The sequence below is a fragment of the Apteryx mantelli genome, chromosome 3, assembly GCF_036417845.1.
Source record: "Apteryx mantelli isolate bAptMan1 chromosome 3, bAptMan1.hap1, whole genome shotgun sequence".
Classification (NCBI taxonomy): domain Eukaryota; kingdom Metazoa; phylum Chordata; class Aves; order Apterygiformes; family Apterygidae; genus Apteryx; species Apteryx mantelli.
Genome location: NC_089980.1, coordinates 132,973,932 through 132,992,497, shown reverse-complemented (window position 1 = coordinate 132,992,497; position 18,566 = coordinate 132,973,932). Strand labels below are relative to the sequence as shown.

Sequence of the window (18,566 nt, the reverse complement as noted above, 5' to 3'; positions counted from 1 at the left end):
GCCAAGGGGAGGCTCTGCCGTGGCTTTCACGCGAGGCGGCCTTCCTGGGAGAGCCCTTTCCCGGCGCCTCCGGGACGGGTTTCGGGACACGCGCCGCTCCCACTCCCGGCCGGCTCGGGCAGCCCGGCGGCAGCTGGGCCGTGCCGCCGCGCGTCAGGGGGCCGTTCGTCGTCAGCAGGAGGGCCGGCCGGCACGCGGCGCGGGCCAGGGGCTGCCTCGGCTCCCGCATCTCCGCCAAAGCATCCCGCGGAGCCGCGGGCCGAGCGCCGCCGGAGCGGGGGGACGTGGCGACCCCTCTGCCGGCCGCGGGGCGCCGCGGGGCGGCTGCGTTTGGCTCGAGGTCCGCGCGCAAAGACCCGGCGCTTCTCACCCGCGCCTGCACCCGCGCCGTCGGCGAGCTTGGCCTGCCTGGAAACTAACCCTAAAACCGGCAGCAGTAGTACAAGATTGTTTTTCAGAGGGATCGGCAGGTGGATCCGGCCGAGGAAACGGCCGTGGGGGCTTTGAGCAAAGGGAGGTGCCGGGGCCTGACGGGGCGAGAGGGAGGGTGAAACTCAGCCTGCGCTGAGCTGCTGGGGAAGCCGGGCCTCGGAGAGCTGGCGGGCTCGTGGGGCGGGGTGGGGTGGGATCGCTCGGCTTGCTTCCCTTCCCCTCGAAAGTTAAGTTGTATTTTTAGTTTGGATTTTGTTGGCATTTCCTCAGAAAACAATAAGGACGTTGCGTGAAAGCATCTAAGGTTTTTTTTAATTTATTTTTGACTACTTCTCATTTCAGTGAAGGGCTGGATGCATTAAAGCGTATCATTTTCACGATAAGTTTAATGCTGATGAAAGGCCTTGGAGGATAACTCTGAAGAACTGTTTAATCAAGGAACCGGTTCTTCAGGGTCAGTGAGGAGATAATGATAGGGATGAGAGGTGTACGAGTGATTAAATTAACCTGGACATGCCAAAGCCAAGGCTACTTTGTAAACCGCTAAGGAACAGCAAACTCTATTATATTTTTTAATACATATTTATTATGGCTCTGATTCTGCACACAAATTATGTGATTTGAAGGAACTGCAAGGACATAATAGGGGTCAAATAAATTTGTTTATTGATTATACTGCAACATGCAAGGTCTAGCTGAAAATGCCCAATGCAGCTCCGGCAGAAGTTTGGTGACATTTGAACCGGAGAAATAAGTGAGGGTAACTAGGGGGTCACAGACTTTTTACAGAAATACAGCTACAGCTACTGCACCAACAGTAATCCTCTGCATATAGGTGAAAGAGAGGGGCAAATCTTCCAAAGGACGTGGGATGCACTCCTAGCAACACTGAACAACGTGGGATGACCCCTAAAATATACCACCTAGACTTGGGGCATATGAATCCACTCAATGCACTGTTTAAAGCCGTTTTGCTGGGATGGTTTTCCCAGTTTGTGCACAGGGCTCAGTAAAAGTAATGTGTCTTCCTCTTGGAGGTGGTCTACACAGTCCAACCACCCAGGTCAGGGCGCCCACTGAAGCAGGCTGTGATTCCCTCTATCTCATTTTCCTCTTGCACAAACGCAGGGTGGAGACGGGGATGGATGCTTCCAGCCTGGGGTTGGGATGTGGCTAGGATGAATATTGGAGCTGGGAGCTGGGAAGCCACCCTGTCCACCTCTCAGGGCTCTCAGGGTGTTTTCGAATTGCAGACCTTCTCCTGTGTCACCTTCTGCAAGCTCTGCCCTTAGGCCTTTCCAGCATGCTGAACATGGAAATCACCCTCTCCCAAATCTGCTAAAGTTACACAATGAAGTAAATGTTAGCCAAGCATAAACCAGATCAAGTCCTAAAACTCTTCCAGTTTGTGAATGGGTCTGGACCAACTGGCTCGAGACCAGCTGTAGATATAGGAGTAGAAAAGCTTAACTCTAATCCTTTTTCCCCATTTATTTGGCCAAACCAGAGAAAATGTCTCAGCAAGTTTCCGTTCTCAGAATGCTAGGTGATGGGAAAGCGTTGTGATCCCTGCAAACTGGTTAAATTCCCTGCCAGCAAAGCAGCTAGGAAGCATCCTCCAGCACAGGTACTCTCAGAGCAATCTGCAGTCTTGCAGGGGCTTAAAATCTGCTTGCGTTTCTTGAGTGGAGTCTGTCGTGTGGGACTAGAAAGAGCCACACACAGCTGTGGAAAAGAGCTTTTTTAAGCCCCATGGCATAGCTAGGTTATTTGCACGGAACTTTCTTTTTTTACAATAAAACAGTAGCAATAACAGATCTGCAGCATCAGCAAGGGAGGAGCCAGTCTCCATGGTAAGTGACAACAGACCCAAGGCGAATGTTTGGTCTGGGCTGGCTGTTCTTTAGCAACATCCTTGAGAAGTGCAAATGGTTTGGTCTATGAGTCCTTTATAAACTAAAGGTCACCATCAGTCTGTGATCACTGGTTTTAAGATTAATTACTTCAGTTTTTTTCTTCCTCTATCATTCATTTTTCCTTTCTTTTCTTTTTTTTTTTTGGTATAAATCCTGCTTTCTCACAGTGTGTGCCTCATTTTTGATCCAGACACTGCGTGATGCCTCTTAAGATGAGAGGAGCTGATGCATCAGAGAACATGCGCTAAATGCTGTTGCACTGCTCCCAGGTATTTTCTGAAACGTGCAGCATGACCGAGCTTCACGAAGCTGTAGCGTTGGGGGATTACGACCTAGCGGAGAAGATTTTGAAGAAGGGGCACTGCGATCCAAATCACAAAGACGTCGACTGGAATGACAGGACCCCCCTGCACTGGGCTGCTGCAATAGGTAAGGGTGCCCCGTGCTCTCTTACCTCTGCAAACCGCAGCAGTAGCGTCTTAATGCCGACTGTGATTACGTCTGGCTATGAAGGCTATTAACGCAGGTGGTAGCTGAAGTTCCTATCTATCCTTTTGTGCTTAGCGAGAAAAAAAAGAGAAAAAAAAATCAATTTCAATGGGAATTTTACTTGCAAAATAACTTGTGGCATTACATGCAAAGTGATCTCCTTTTGCTTTTTTTTCCTACCTCGTGAAAACTGTAAATTTTCACAATATTCAAATGTAGCGTGTCTGCTTCTCCCTCTGTACGACAGAAAACAGAAATAACTGGGTTTTGCTTTTTCAAGCAATTACACAAGTTATAGAAATTTGAAGCTGAGTGAAAGCAAGCAATTTCAGTATCTCATATAAAACAATTTTTTATTGTAGATGCTCATAAGTTTTCCAATTTATACATTTTTAAAATTTATTTTATATTGGCCTAAAAATTTAATTGAAACAATGAAGTAGTCGAGGCCTGAGTAATTTATATGTGCCGCTCAGAAAGTATCAGAAAACTTTTTGACTTTATTGCTGTCTTTGTTGTTAAATGGTTCAGGAAAGAGTCTGCTTTGAAAAATGATCATTTTCTGATGAATATATTTTATTTGATAAACAAAATTGCCAGGTCGTGGGTATAACCTATCGCTACATGGCTGGAGGGGTTTATAGGCCTGATCAAATGTTTGCAGCTATCTATCTTCTGTGTCCTGAGGGTATAAAATCTAAAACCGGTGCATCCTTTCTCCGTATTTTTCTGCCATAACGCAAGGGCAATCGGAGCTGGTTAAGCTGCTTGTGCATCACGGGGCTCGGCCTTGCTTGAGAAGCGACGTGGGCTGGACTGCGGCTCACTTCGCTGCCGAGTCCGGACGGCTGGGTGTGCTCCGCACCCTTCACTCCTTGCACGCTGCCATGGACGCGGCAGATCTCTTTGGCGACACTCCCAAGCGGCTGGCGGAAATCTACGGGCACAAGGACTGCTTCAGGTTCCTGGAAATGTGAGTAGCGAAAGCTGTTTCTGTGACTGCTGAAGTAGCTGAAGATGCTGCGGCAGTGGGGGTTAAATTGATTGCTGTACAGAAACACGTGCAGTCTTTCCACCTAGCAAAGCTGTTGGGTAGGAGTAGGAGACACGTGAAATACAGGTCCTTGCCATGGGCAGCTGCATAGCGGGAAGCCAATGGGAAAACAGTCACTTATTCCACTGTCTTATATGGTTTGCCCTGGTAGGTCTTCAAAAAATATAACCATTTCTTTTGCTTTTGGAAAGTATACCATTTCAGCTATTAATAGGCTTCGCAACGTTGTTAAAATTTATTGCTTCCAAATTTTGGAAAACCCCTTATTCTCTTAACCTGTATGGTCATCGTTGTTTTTTCTGCCAGGTTTTTCCTTTATTTATTTTCTATGACAATATTTCTAGCTTCTATTTTTTATCCATTACTATAAACTTTTTTTTCCTATTTTTCATGTTTAGCTTTATTATTATATATTTTTAACATGTATTAGGCATTCATTTTTTAACAAGGATTGCCACTCCTATATATACAACTAGTAAATTGCTTTTGAAGGGTTCCCCATTGCTATCCATGTTTTCCAAATGAAGTATTTTCTCCCCACTAATCTGACTCATAGTATTTCCACTTATGCACAACTGGCTTAAAATAGATCTCAAGCCTCTCACTTGGCTTATATAACTTCACTTATCATAACAAGTCATTTTTTTTCTTCTGATTAGCTGGACTTCTAAGTCTTTTATGAGACTCTACGATATGCTCAGCATGGGACTTTGGGCAAGAAATCACATTCCTCTTTCACTGGATTAAGCTGCAGTCCTCCTGTGGGTCACCACCATAACTTCCAGACCCTGAGAATAGCCAAGGTTGAGGGTTTTCCTTCCCTTTCTATGATTTTACAATCCCATTGTATTCCTTAATTGGAATGTTCCTTGTTGCTGCAATATTTTCAAGACTGTTTGAGCACCATATAAATGCACGTTTTATCCAGCTCCAAGTCTTCAGTTTGCCTTGAACGTTACATGCAAACCTCGCGTACAAATTAACAGCGCAGATCACAGACTTGGCACTTACAGGGCTCTTTCCAAACCACTTCTGCTTCTCGCTGCCTGTCGGGCTTGGGGCTGCCTCTTGCCATATCTGCGTTATTGAGGAGCTCAGCCCAAGAACGGCAAAGTTCAAAATCGGGCATGGTGGCCATGCAAACGTCTGGGAAGGCCAGTGCCTAACCAGAATTGCCTTTCAGAAATCGATGTTTCCACATACCCTGTAAACTTGTCTGTTGCTGCTACTACGGTTTTCCTTTTGCTATACTTTTAAGCTTGTTATTTGCTGCTGAAATGCTGTGTGCCCACCTCTTTTCTTGACACCATCAGTATCCATCCATAGGAGAAGACACCCAAGCTGGAGACTTTCTAGGGTAGCCCACATATTCATGTTTCTAAGCTCTGGCTGTTATGGAAGCTGATGGGGCCTTTGCATTTTACCTGCCCAGCCCATTGGAGCTGAAACCTTACTATTTATGGAGCTGACCTGCTGCAAACCTTCAGCGTCCACCGGTCTTACCATGCTAGCTAGTACCAGCTAAGAAACATGGGATCCTTGCACTCTCCGTAGCTTCTGGGTATGTCTTTTACCCACTGGTAAGTCTCACATCCATGCACACAGGGATCGAGCAAGGGCTGGGAGGCCCGAGAAAACGGAAAGACCCTTGGAGAGCCTGGGCCTCGTCCCGTTTGTGAGAAGCCATCGAAAGCCATTATCAGCCCTGTGCAAAGCCTGTGGGTGGCCAGAGCAGCCAAGATTTTATCACCGGGGCTCAGGAATCTTTTTTTTAAGGCCAGTCACTATAATTTACAGGCATGGGGAGAGTGTCTGCCCAAATGCAAGTTTTACTTCCAACCATCGCCAAAAAGCTCTGACTTACCTAGGAGGAATTGATGGTATTTGTAGTATAGTAACAATTACCTTCTGCTTCTTCAGATAGGTGCAATGTCCCACAGATTATTGCTGTCTTCAGGCAGTGCTTTCTCAGGCTCTGCGCAGGAGCTGGGTGGTATCTCTGCGTGTTGCAGACAGAAGATGAAGCTCTGTGTGTGCTAATCCTGCGTGCCACTGAGTAGATCTGTCCTCTGTCCAAGGCGTTGGCTGCATCGACCATGTAAATACGAGGAATATTTTGTTGCAGAGCATCACTGCCAGTTTGGGGTATTTGCCTGTCATGCAAAAAGGTGTGAAGAGAGAAAAAACATTTTTTAAGATAACAGCCTGAGGGTCTGTGCCAAATGCAGGGCGGGAGTGCATATCTAAACAGGGATATAAGCATCCAAATCATTCTTAAATCCCAGTCCCTCTCTCCCCTACTGCCATCAGCTTCTTTTGGTGCCTAAATTCAGGAGACGGCCCCCGACGCAGCTGCGGTGTTCACCGGGTGCCCTCGAGTCAGAGGCTTGTGCAGGCTCAGACATGCCATTTTTGGCCACTAACGATCTGTTGATCTGAATGGAAGAGCTTAAACGCTTAAAATTTAATTCAGAGCTTAAATTCTCTCTCTAAAGCTCTGGAGAGGCCTCAAACCTTTAGCTGTTATTGGTCGTATAAAACCTGATGGTTTAAGTGGTTCACCCAGAAGTGGGAGTTCAGAGGTTTCCACAAGCGGAAGAGCTTTGCACCCACAAAATGCACGTCCCGAAAAGTGTGTGCGCTGCCGGGAAGCATCTGTTGCCGGAAGACCCTGAATTGTCGGGGAATTAGAGCCCGGGTCTCCCAGCCCTGACGGGAGACTGCAGGCTCCCTGCATGATGACCCCCGGCTGCTGGGTTTTCTGCTTGCAGATGTGGACCAAGTGATCGCTCTGCGCTGAGGACTGTTTTTATCAGTCATGTAAATGCAAGGAATATTCTGCTACAGAGTATCACCAGCACTCACCCAGATTTGCATGGACATGCAAAGAGTTGTAAACAGGCCTCAAAGCAGAGCTGCTTCTGAATAACAAAACCATAATTTGCATGAGGTTTTTTTGCACCAGAATAGCTTTACCGTGGATGCTGGACACAGCGCCGAGGCAGCATAAACCTGCTGCCCTTGTCTGTCTGCGTCCCACCTGCAAAGTGCCGGTGCCGCAGCGAGGCTGTTGGTATCTGGGATTTGCAGAGGAAAGTGTAATTTCTCACTTCTGGGAGCCGGTGCGGGCGGGTGTCACACATCCCCAGCACTTCTGGAAACTAGTGTGGGTTGCAGACATGAGCACGGTGTTGCGCAAGCTGCACAGTTAACAACATGTAGTAGGAAAAATATTTAAAAGCTGTGATTAACAAAATTATAACTACGATTGGGAATATATATATTTTTCAGTGCCCAAAGCAGTTTATTCATTTTGCTTCTGATGAAAGTGTTTTTTCGTTTGCCTTGATTGTTTGCAATGACAAAGTATCATATGACAAGTGTAATGATAACTCACTGATAATGCAAGGCTACAGGAAAAAACAGAGTGAAGTATATTTATTCTGAGGGTAACAGCTTGTTCGGTGTCATTTGATAACAGTCTTGGAGTGTGTTTGTTTGATGAAAAATTTATGAATATTGCAAAAATACAAGGACATGCACAAAAGCAGAAATCACAGATGCCAAGAGCAAACACACTACCGACTTGGAAATCCCCGGGTTTGGATAGATGGTGGTTCAGTGTCTGACATCTGCAGGTTTCACACATTTGAAATCATGATTACAGTTTGAAAAACACAGCTGAAACCCCCCAGAAACCAGATGAGAGTTCTGAATGGTTTGTACGTGCAGATTTTGGGCAATGTAAAGTAATATCTTTAACATAACTTAATGCTTGCCCATCCAAAATTTGAGCCTTTATAGCACAGCCTTATTTCTATAACATTGTTTAATGCAGGTTATTATTTTAAAAATAGATAGGAGTATAAATTCTCAAGTTTAGAGCTGGATTTGAATGCAAAGTTTAGCATAATTTCAAGGCTAAATTGGACTAAGATCAGATAATTCCTGAGGTTAAAAGATTATCAGTGAGGAATAACTCTGTGACTAGACTCTCCCAAATTTCAGTGATCTTCAGATCTGGTGCTTTGGCACTAAGAGTTTCTAATGCTCTGTAATGGGCAATACAAAAATGTTAGAAAGTGGAAATATTAAATTTGCTGTGAAAAATACTGTGTACAGCTGCTCTGCCTTGTGCTTAGTCTATTTAACAGCAAGTAAGTTCACAAGATCAGTCTTTGAGAGATTTGCTTGGTTAAAGTTGTGCCTCCAACAGTAAGAGTGTGAATCTCATCTTGGGTCCTTACCAAAGGTTTCCCACCTCAGCGCAACTCTGGATGAGTATCTGGTCACTCGGGGTGATAAATGCTCAGGGAATTTGTGGTGAGGCTCATTGCTTTCTTACATATTGCTGGCAGCAGAAACTGCTTTGCGTTGACCATGGGGATACCCATCTGTTGACCATGATGACCCCACCTGTTCATAAAGACAGACCTGCTCATGAAACTTCCTGTAACTCTGCTGTGCTCTGTATTTGAAGCTGTATGCTTGCTTTCTTCCGCAGAGCAGAGGTGGAGAGCAGAAATTATCGCTGGACAGCCTCGATGAAAGGAATCCACTTAGACCAGAGAGATGAAGACTGGGAACTCAAGAAAGAAGAGCTTGAGAGAAACTCGCTGTGTGCTCAGGAGAACTATACAGCCTGTGCTCAAAGGAAACATAGAAAAAAGAGGGGGAAGCAGTAGTGTACTTTGGCTATCTGGTGCCACTGAGAACTTGCACTGTAGATTAAAGACACTGGCAAAGCCAGGATGCCTCTGCAGGGTGAAATAGGGATGAATGGAAAAGGCAGATGGCCACAAGAAGATGCCTTCATGATGTACTGTACATACTGTCATTAATAGGGAGTAGGCAGAAGTGCTTCTCTCTGTCTACATGTCTGTATCTCAGATCTCAAATATGAGAAAACTGTAGGTGGTATTTAAATATACTAACATTTTTATCCACTGAACCTGTATAAATCTACAGAAATGGCAGCAGCTGCCCTGAACGCCTGCGAGGGAAGCGTTTTTAGTCTCTGTTGATCAGGAAGCTCCTGGGACTGTGGCTCTGCTGACTGGTGATCTCCATGTCTTTGCTTGTTTGCTTCAGGTCCTGTGTCGAGCAGGGGTCTATGGGGGCTCAGTCCCTAGTGGTGCCTCTCCCTTTTGTGTGTGTGTGGATCTAGTTCCCTCTCCTGGTTTGAAGGGAGACTGATGTTGATCCTTTACTGGACACATCTGTCTAACAGCCTGTATCTATGATTTTTGGTCCAGAAAAGGGGAAAATGTGCTTGTTACTGCTTTCAGACATCTGTGACTGCCAAGACAGTTAGAGCACTGCCTTATTTTTAGCAATGTTCCTAACCTTTTTTAAGTCTGTGTTCATAGGAATGCTGTGAACAAGTCCTGCACTATCCCACTGCTCATCAAAGCTTTTTAAGGTTAACACATCTTTTAACTGTTTCACTTTTCAATTATTAGAAATACTTTGACTGTGACTCATTTGACCCAAACCAGTTTTCCAGACCATGCCAGCATTTGGCAATCATTCGTATTGACTTCTGACACTCTCCTGAGTGCCAGACTCAGGCAAACCTGATGTTTCTGGATTGCCTTGGTTACACATATCATCCACATGCAGCCACAACGCTCAGGCATTTAAATCACAACCAAGGACTCTGTGATTCACCTCCCACTCCTAGATTTCCATGGATCAATTCAGCTGCCTACACATAGGTGTCTAATGTCATTTGAGATGCTCTCAGGTACCCAGACTGACTCTGCAGGTCTCCAGAATATCCTACGTTATAGCTCCTAACCCAGTGCAGATGCCTTGGATGCCCTGGGACTTCTCAGATGACGCTAGATGCCTACGTTGAGGCAAACGAGCCAAGCTCCTAGCTTTACCTTTTGCCGTTTGTACTCCCATTACTTTTATCTGGACCACTCAGCCTGGCTGTTGGGTCAGTGACAGTACAAGTGGAGACGTATGTGGGACAGAGTGCATGTTGCCATACTACTAAATTAAACAGGCCTGTTTCTAGGCCTGAGGCCATCTGGCAGACCATCCTGTAGCTGAGGAACCCTTTCGTTGGTCTGGGCATGTGTCTCTCCCGAGAGCACATAACTTTACTGTATGTGCTGTGGTTGTGCTGTTTTGTTGCCTGTCTCCTCCAGTGCCAGCTGGACGGGGCTGGTGTATGGTGGAGCGATGCTGTGGTGGGCATCATGTTCATGGGGGTTTCACGGAGGTGGAAAAAGGTGCCTTGATGCTCAGCCTGGTTTGCCGGGGCTGCATTTTTCTGTGTATGCAGGATGTTATTTTTGCTTCCTGAGTCTCATGTTATTTGAGCCCTGGAGGGGTGATGTTACACAGGACATGGGGAGAGAGCATGGTCTTTTTGCAAAAGTGACTGGAACTGTCATGTTAAAGGATCAATTGCATGAGCAACCACAGGGAAAGACGGGAGGTGCGGTAGTGCCTGTCCTGTAAGTGCCCCTTAGCTGGGGAGGTGTGTCCAGATGAGATGTTTCAGGTCTGCCTCTCCTGGGGAATGTGGCAGGTGCTGAAAGTGTCTCCTGCTGTGTAAGAGGGAGGTAGTGGAGTTCAACCTCTGCCCTGAAAAGTGCAATTGCAGCTAAAGGCAAACAACTAGTCTGAGAGGCAATATCTACGCTGTCAGTGTCTAATTTTGATGAGATGACTCACACCCTTTCTTTCCTTCTAACAGGACAACGTGAATGTAATTTTTTGCTTTACTAAAGCAGGAAAGGCCAGAAGAGAGTGAAAGCTAATGGCTGGAAAACACTTTTTTTTGCTTTCTTACAAACCTCTTCCCTTTTCATTTTTGTGGAGATGGAGAGGAAGAGGGAAGGGAGTGTCCTTTTGCCCATGGAAAAGGCAACCCTTAAAGCAAAAAGCTTACAAACTAAGCTTTTCTCCTTCACTTGAACTTTTCAAACTAGCATCACGGGGCCACTCACATTCTGCGAGCAGAAACTGTTCCTCTGGGTCAATCTCTGTTAGGGAGTACATAGAAATTAGTGATGCCTTCACACTGCTATCCTACAAGAAAACCATATCTCCTTTGTCTGGGGAAAAGAAGGTTTGAGACGCTTTCTGCTAGTAGGGGTTGCCTTCTGCAACATTAAGGGTTGTCTGAGAAAAGGCAGCAGAGAGAAACCCCAATAGCTTCTCATAGAGTTAATCCATGTCTGGCAGGGCTGATGCTACACCTGAGATGACTCTCTGGAGAGCATTTTGAAAGGTGCTGTCAGGAGGACTCTGAGCTGTGGGCTCCATGCCCGGCAACTGACCTCCTGGATGAGTTATTCTTCAAAGAAAAGATGCAGAGATGTGGCACTGGGCATGAGCTAAGACGTCCCTCTGGGCCTGAGCTGGTTGAAGAAACGAACAATTCAGGTTCCTCTCTATTCATGGCGGAATTATTTCATAGTCAGATAATCTGCCCATGACAGATGAAGCTGGACTTTATTCCATACTGCATTTTACGCAAAAACAACCTTCCAAAGTGTTTTACAGAGTTAGAACCCATGAGTAGAAGCCAGTCTGGAGAGCAGTTACACAGACCAGGGAAATTACATTGCTTTGCATGAAATATGAAAGAGATAAAGGATCCATAAAGCCAGAGCAGGATGTGGGTTCATCATCTTACGTGCCTGCTATTAGGGCATTTTTACATTTCTGTTTATAAGTCACTAACTACCTGTGGTAAATAATATGCTCAACGCATTCACACGTCAGTTATAAACAAATGCATGATAATTATACAACTCACAATATTTTAAACTGCACAGCCATAATAGAAATGATTGTAAAATAAAATAGATACAAACATGCTGTTTAGTTGTATAAGTAGTTTTCATCAGCAAATATTGTAGCATTTTTAAAAGCATTTTAAGGAGCGGAATGCAGTGTCTTTATTCCCATTTTACAGCTAGCCCATAGGCCAAACCTAAATTACCTTGTTGTTGACAATAATTTAACTCAAAGAACTATTTAAATCAAATAATAATAATAATAATCTATTTAACTTGTAGCAATTTGATTCAAAGAATTTTAACAAACTTTTCTTAACTTAGATGGAGAAGAAAGAACATCTGTATCACTTCACAATGGCAGGAGAGTTTCCTTAGAAATTAAATGACTTGTTTTTAATTTAAAAAAATCAACATTTTTAACGTGCTCCAGCTGAAGGACAGCGTAGCTTTTATTACAGTTCCTACCTTATGCAAACCTTGCACTTCACACAGGGCAGAGTCCTTAGCAATATCTTTTCCAGTCGGGGATTGCTGAAAATCAGAATAAGGGAGTGAACAAGTGGAAAAGCATACTGAAGTACTAAACAAAGAAACATCAGAGGATTTTTAGTCTGAGTGCTATAAATCATTGAGGAGATCAAACATGTAAAGTAAATGCTGTAAGTGAAGAAGAAGGACATAATAACTTTCATGGCTTTGACATGGGCTTTCATGCTGAGGTTCTTCACTGAGCTGGTTTGCATCTTGCGTTTGTGTCTCCAGAGAGAAAAGAGGAGGAGAAGGACTGAAAGAATTAATGTCACGAATGCCATGGAAAATCCAAAGCCACTGGCGAAAAAAGCAGGGAAAACATGTTTGTCTATTTCAACATTCAACGTCCAGGAATTTCCTAGGAAGGTGGCATTGAGATAGTAGCACTGCACTTCATGAGTAATTTCGTAGACAGGGATGCAGATGAGTAAGGATAAAAACACTGAACCCAGCAACAGCCATGGCACAATCCTGTCAATATTTACTTTCAGGTAGTTGAAGAAGATATGCCTGAAATTTGCAATTTTCACACAATAAAAAACACACAGACAGGCAGAAACCCACAAGTCGGAAGAAATTAAAAAGCTGAGAAGAACTGAAAATATTTGGGGTACAGTGTTCACATAAAGTAACCTGGGATAAATTGTTGAAAGAAAGGTATATACCCATGTGATGCACAACAGCCAAAACCTGGAGCATCCCAGAAACATCAAGATCTTCTCATTGGAGGTTAAGTTTTTCTTTTTCATCCAGGCAATGCAATGCACAGCCACAATTAAAGTATTTATCAGCATTCCAGCAAAAGTCTGAACTGTGATGACTGCCATAACAATGGTATCGTATAAACTGACATTAAATTCATTTTGAGGTTGGCAAGTTTCCATTCTCCAAGGTGGGAGCAGTTCTGTGGGGGAGAAGTAGGTTGTAAGGCCAATGCTGAGTGCAGGACGGCAGCTGCTGGTGCTCTGCCTTTTTGTCTGAGCACCACGTATGGAAACAGGAGCTTTATAGAGCTAGTGGGGAGAGAGATTTTGGCACTGCTCCTGTTCAGTGGCGCAGGTGTTCAGGCAGGAATGTAAATGTGGCAGGTGTTCCCTTACCTAGTGTCACTCTTCGATATTTGAATTTCAGTTCAGAAGAGCTGTGTTTGGTGGCACAAATAATGTACACGCTTTTCTGCAGAGACCAGTGCTGTGATTTAGTGACTGTCCCATGCTTGAGCTCCTTCAGGATTCATGAGCTGCATTCTCCTTTTGCCGTTGTCACCTCTGAGGTTCATGCTGAGGGATGCTCTCTGGTCACACCAAGCTGTCCGGCACCTTGCCCAGAGCATGGTCAGAGGAGGTTACATTGTCTTTTACCACTGGAGTCCAGGAACTGGAAAATTCATCTGAGATGCTGGAATCTTGCATTCATTTTTATCCTGAGTGGGCTGAAATCCACATTAGTTTTCCCGAGGGTATTGCCTTAATCATGACCAAAGAGGCATGAGTGTAGGGGGGTGGTGTTAAAGGATAAGCAGAACTTTCTTGTAAAGGCTTAAATTGAATCAGAGAGGGGAAAAGGGCAAACAAACATAAGTGTGAATCCCTGTGCCAGGGTTCAAAACTCATCTGTTAAGTATGGAGTCTCTGCTAGCAGTGTGGTGAGTTTTAGGGATGGGACCATGTTGTGTTGCCTCCTCCCTGAAACACTCTTAAGTTTCTAAATGACTTTAAGTCCAGAAAAAATTGTTTTATGACAGGCAAGGTATGTTAAACTCTCTAAGATACAAACTGGTTAGACTTTGTGTTTGTACAGGACCTTGCACAGTGGGACCTTGCATAGTGGGACCATGCCAGAGCATCAGCTGATGTTGTAGTGTAAGTAGGAAAGAGTAAAATTACAACAAGCAGCTACATAGCTACAAGAAATAAGCTACTAGAGTTTTCTCTCTTCAGAATGATGCACCTGTTTTCTGGGGTATATAATTGCAAGCACTACTCTCTGAATAGCGTTATCACATGCCTTTTTTGCATTTTTTCACTAAAGACCTGGCTATAGCATTAAAACATTGAAATGTTTTTATAGAAGGCCTGAAGTTCATCTCAACAACAAAACACGGTACATCTCCACGCTCTGCCATCCCTTGGACATGGGGACTGCAGTGGGGGCAAGCAAAGGGTGCAACGGCACCAGGAGAGCAGTGCTGGAGCTTGTAACCTTTGTGCCCAAACCACCTACCCTAATGCTGCCCCCTTCCAAGATGGTGCTGTGTCTGATGGTTTGACTCAAGAATAGTTTGCCTTTATTTTGGGGGAGGGAAGAGCCTATAAAATGATAAAATTGTCTGTGGAAAGTGTCCACAGGCAAGGACCTGTGCGGGATTCCGAGTGCAAAGCACCAGGAGCACATGGCTTCACAGGCATATGAGTGGGACCAAATCAGGACTCCTCACTGTATTCCTATTCTGAGAGATGAAGCCTTGGAGAACTCCTGAGGAAACCCAAGTCATTGCATTTTGTTGGAAGCTGATGGCTGATGGTCTGTTGCTTACAAAAATAAAGCTATTTTTTAATTAAAGATGATGCTTTACCTAGAATATCAGATGAGAACAAAAATTTGTTTGCATCTCCCAAGACGTTTTCAGGAATAAAACCCTCCTGAGGAAACCTTTTCTTCAAGCAAATTATACATTCAATTGCAGATTGCAAGCCTCTTCTCTTGAAGAAGGTGTTGTTTCCATTCTCAGCAACTTTGTTGGTCTCCTGTCAGAATGGGACCAGGAAAGCAGAAATAAAGAGTGATATTATCTCTGAAGAAATCACAGAAATATTAGATGGTTTGATAGCCCCTGATTACTACAAGGGTTAGTTTGCTAAGAATAGTTATGAAATGGAGAGGCAGATTGCTTATCAGGTTGATTTATGGCTATATCTAATAAGATTAAAATCTGCTCTTCCTTACAAAGTTCAACCCTTTTGCTGGCCTTTCCTTATCAGTACTTTTGAAGGGTATTCACCCACAGAACGCTATATCTATGCTGGCATGTAGCACTAGATGATCTTCTGAAATGGATTCTCGGAGGATATGTTATTTCACAGCCCTGGTTACCTGCTCCTATGCCTTTATGGTATTCCTATTTTTTCCTCCATTTTCTGGCTTGGGATCAGGGTGAGATTTCACCACATTTGCCTGTGATTTTGAAACTGTACTTTCTATGTTTCAGATCCAAAACTCTGTTGAAGAAAGAGGTAAGGATGCAATGGTTTTGTTTTTATTTTAGTGGAAGGCAGTGAGTCATGAAGGTGGGAGTTATATCAACTCATGTCATTTTAGTCACTGACTGAATTGTATTATTGTGTATTATTTCATTTGATAGTTTATGATGTCGATGGAGGGCAGCATAGAAAGGACATCCCAGAAATAAACTCAGGTAAGTCAGGCTAGTAAGTAAGCAGAGTGTTGAATTACTACAGAGATCTGAGCTAGCCTTTGGAGACTACAAATCTGGCAGCTGTGATGGCACCAGCAGAGGCTGAAAGTTCCTCATATGTATGAAAAATCCCAAATTTATCATGGATAAGTATTGCAGGATAGTTTAAAACGTGTGTGATGAACCTCAGCTACTTCTGGTAGAAGGGAGAAGATCTCCCCTTCGGAGCCTGGTAGCGGTCAGAGAGGATGGAAAGGCAGGACTAGGGCAAGGGGCAGAGGAAAGAAAGGTCCATCAAAGGTTGGTGCTAGAAAGGGAAGTTGGAAAGCCAGGAAATTCCCACAAGGATAATTCTGTAGGATGCCCAAGATCTTAATCTTAAATCTGGAAACACACTCAGCTGCTCCTGGGAAAGTGGTGGTCTGCGAAGCCCAGCAGACCTCGCATTTCGAAGGAGGAGTGCGGCATGGGAAGTGCACGGCTCAGCACCCCCTGGACTGACCCAAGCCCACATCCCTCACCCCTGCACTCTTTTGTGAAACAACTCCCAGAGACACCTCGCCGCTGGCTCTAATTCCACTTCTGCTTCGTTAATTTGCATCCAGCTTAAATGAGTTACTTGGTTTCACATGACCAATGACCAAGATCCAAAGTTTAAGCACCGCCAGCCCTGCCCCACAGTTTCAATGGCATTGCCATGAGAGAGCTTTCATTTCCTGGAGTTGCCTGTTATCTGCTTTACGCTCTGGAGCAGGTTTCCTCTGGTTTTGCTGACAGAACAGAACACAGTGCTGCTATTTTTTTTTTTCTTCCCATATGTATGTGAGCGGAATAGAAGTTATTTCTGAAATAAAAGGCCTGAAGATGAACTGTCCCTGCTAGGATTGTGTCTGCACAAAGGCATTAAGCAAAAATGTTAGACTCTACCATGACCACACAGTGGCTGGGGTTTGGGCTCGGCTCTGCAGGAGGAAGCTGACACCTTAAAAAAAGGAGGACTATAAAATAGGAGTCTCAAATGCTGGGCTTAACTGCTTATCTCAGTGTTTCAATGGAAGATGTGGATCACTTGGCTAAAACACAGGTGTCTGTTGCTGGTTCAAATCTATCTTCTCTGGTGCCACTCCAGAAGCGGGGGGGACACTCCCAGGCATCGCATCTGCCACCCTGTGTGGATATTTTGGATACCCTCCCTGGTACTGAGATGCACCCTCCTGGTGCATCTCGAATGGCACCAGACACCTGTGTTTAGGCAACTGGATGCATGCAGGGCTGTAATGGGATGTGAGCCGCACAGTACATGCATAGGCGCTGCGGTGCAGACATTTAGATTCAATTGCTTGAATCTAAGCTTAGGTCAAGCTCAGGTGTTTATGAAAGATGGACTAAATCCCTTCTCTCTCCAGAGTGCTTGTCTTTTTCCCTTGACTGTATGGGGATCCTAGATGACCAGCCTAGGTTAGCTAACTGATTAGGCTGTCAGATGCCTAATTTCTGCCTATATTCCACCCCACCTAAACATTAACGACAATGTTTAAAAGTCCATAGTGGTTTTAAGATACAAGTCCTGGGAATAGGAACAAATCCCCCCTGGGCAGGTGCTATGAATTGACATGGAAGTCTTAATCCAGCCCCAGTTTCTCCTGTATCTGATATTGCTGCAAACAGAGCACCGGCATGTTGTGCTGTGGCAATGGTTATTTGCATGCATGTTTCTGGGCAATTACTGCTTAAAGAGACATGGGTGCTGATGAGGCAGCCAGATAGACTGTGTAGACTTTGAAAGAATATACTGTAGTCCTTGATACAGTACTGTGGCCTAAATGATTGTTCATCTCATTTCAGAAACAGAAAGGCAGCTTTTTGAAGATGATATTATCTTACCGGTATGTGTTACTGATCTAAATCAACTTCAGCAAGCGTATAGATTGAGCTTAATATGTTAACACAAATATGTTGATTTCCTTAACAGCTGGAGAGAAATGCTCTGAGAAACAGCTCCTACAGATGGAAATTTCCCATCCCCTATATCCTAGCTGACAGCCTGGGTAATAAGGCTTTTTATTGTGGTATTACTTGCATTAGATATACTCTGGTTTTGTACAGCTCTCTGGGCTGCTTTAGTTTCATTTGCTGTTGAGTTACGCTGTGTTAACCCCGCTGACACTGTAGGCCAGACAGAGCGACGTAACTCTGCTACAGCACACGTTGTTGTTGATGTAGTGGCCCCAGTGATCAGCCCTGATGCTGATGAGCAGATGCTTTGATTTATATTAGTGCATGTGGTCGGGATCTTGTGATAATGAAGTCAGAAAAGCCTAATCTTAGGAACATGCATGTTGATCTACTGCACCCTTCGTGCCTCATCTCTTCTTAACAGTTCCAGCTCAGTACTGTCAGCAGCGAATAGGAGCTATTTCTTAACTGAAAAGTCAAGAGGAGTCTTCCTCTTTGTTTTCATCTAGTTATAGGGACTATTTTAAAGTTTGAACAGTGTAGCTGTTAAAATGAATAGTAAATCACTGTTAAAATCCCATGGATCTCTCCTGTGTTTACTAACACTGAGCTAGGAATGGCCAAAGTTTATAATACTTGACAGCTGAAATTACATAATGGCATGCAATAAAGTAGCCAGCCAAACCTGAGATATGCTCTGGATGTTTAAAAGTCTGCTTGTTTTTTTCCAGCTGTATCAGCTTGCCTAATAAAAGATATTATCTCTCCCTATGGCCTCTGTGAAGATTGCTCTAGTCAGGGAATTCTGCTAACAGCCTCTTGTTCTTTCATCCAAGTAGATATTTTTAATACATGTTGCTATTTTTAACACATGTTCACATTTTCTATCTGGAATTATGGCTATTTAGTGTAATACAATAAAAGAGCAATTGTTATTGTTACCTCTTCTGTATTTTTCAGATCTGAATGCTAAAGGTGTTATCCTGCAGGCATTTGACATGTTCAGGCTG

The 18,566-nt window shown here is 44.3% G+C and overlaps 2 protein-coding genes across 3 annotated transcripts; one reads left to right on the top strand and one right to left on the bottom strand.

Annotated features, from left to right (window-relative positions):
- The first annotated feature begins 717 nt into the window (after nt 1-717).
- Nucleotides 718-11,749, top strand: ANKRD66 (ankyrin repeat domain 66). Of its 2 annotated transcripts, XM_013955632.2 has the most exons (4): nt 718-2,285; nt 2,618-2,777; nt 3,582-3,810; nt 8,396-11,749. In XM_013955632.2, exons 1-4 carry the CDS (start codon nt 2,283-2,285, stop codon nt 8,574-8,576), a joined length of 573 nt encoding a protein of 190 aa, XP_013811086.2. In that variant the 5' UTR covers nt 718-2,282; the 3' UTR covers nt 8,577-11,749. The 2 variants fall into 2 exon arrangements, with proteins under 2 accessions (XP_013811086.2, XP_013811085.2); XM_013955631.2 differs by having other exon boundaries at nt 718-2,777.
- A 276-nt stretch (nt 11,750-12,025) lies between these two features.
- Nucleotides 12,026-13,086, bottom strand: LOC106495199 (taste receptor type 2 member 114-like). Its single transcript, XM_013955613.2, has one exon. The coding sequence runs from the start codon at nt 13,067-13,069 to the stop codon at nt 12,116-12,118; it is 954 nt and encodes a 317-aa protein (XP_013811067.2). The 5' UTR covers nt 13,070-13,086; the 3' UTR covers nt 12,026-12,115.
- Nucleotides 13,087-18,566: the final 5,480 nt, after the last annotated feature.

What these genes read in the sequence shown, in the direction of transcription:
- ANKRD66 (XM_013955631.2), top strand. Translation starts at nt 2,597, where the DNA reads ATGCTGTTGCACTGCTCCCAGGTATTTTCTGAAACGTGCAGCATGACC. An exon ending in GCACTGGGCTGCTGCAATAG is followed by an intron (nt 2,778 to 3,581) that starts GTAAGGGTGCCC and finishes CCATAACGCAAG; the next exon opens with GGCAATCGGAGCTGGTTAAG. An exon ending in TGCTTCAGGTTCCTGGAAAT is followed by an intron (nt 3,811 to 8,395) that starts GTGAGTAGCGAA and finishes TTTCTTCCGCAG; the next exon opens with AGCAGAGGTGGAGAGCAGAA.
- LOC106495199 (XM_013955613.2), bottom strand. Translation starts at nt 13,069, where the DNA reads ATGGAAACTTGCCAACCTCAAAATGAATTTAATGTCAGTTTATACGAT.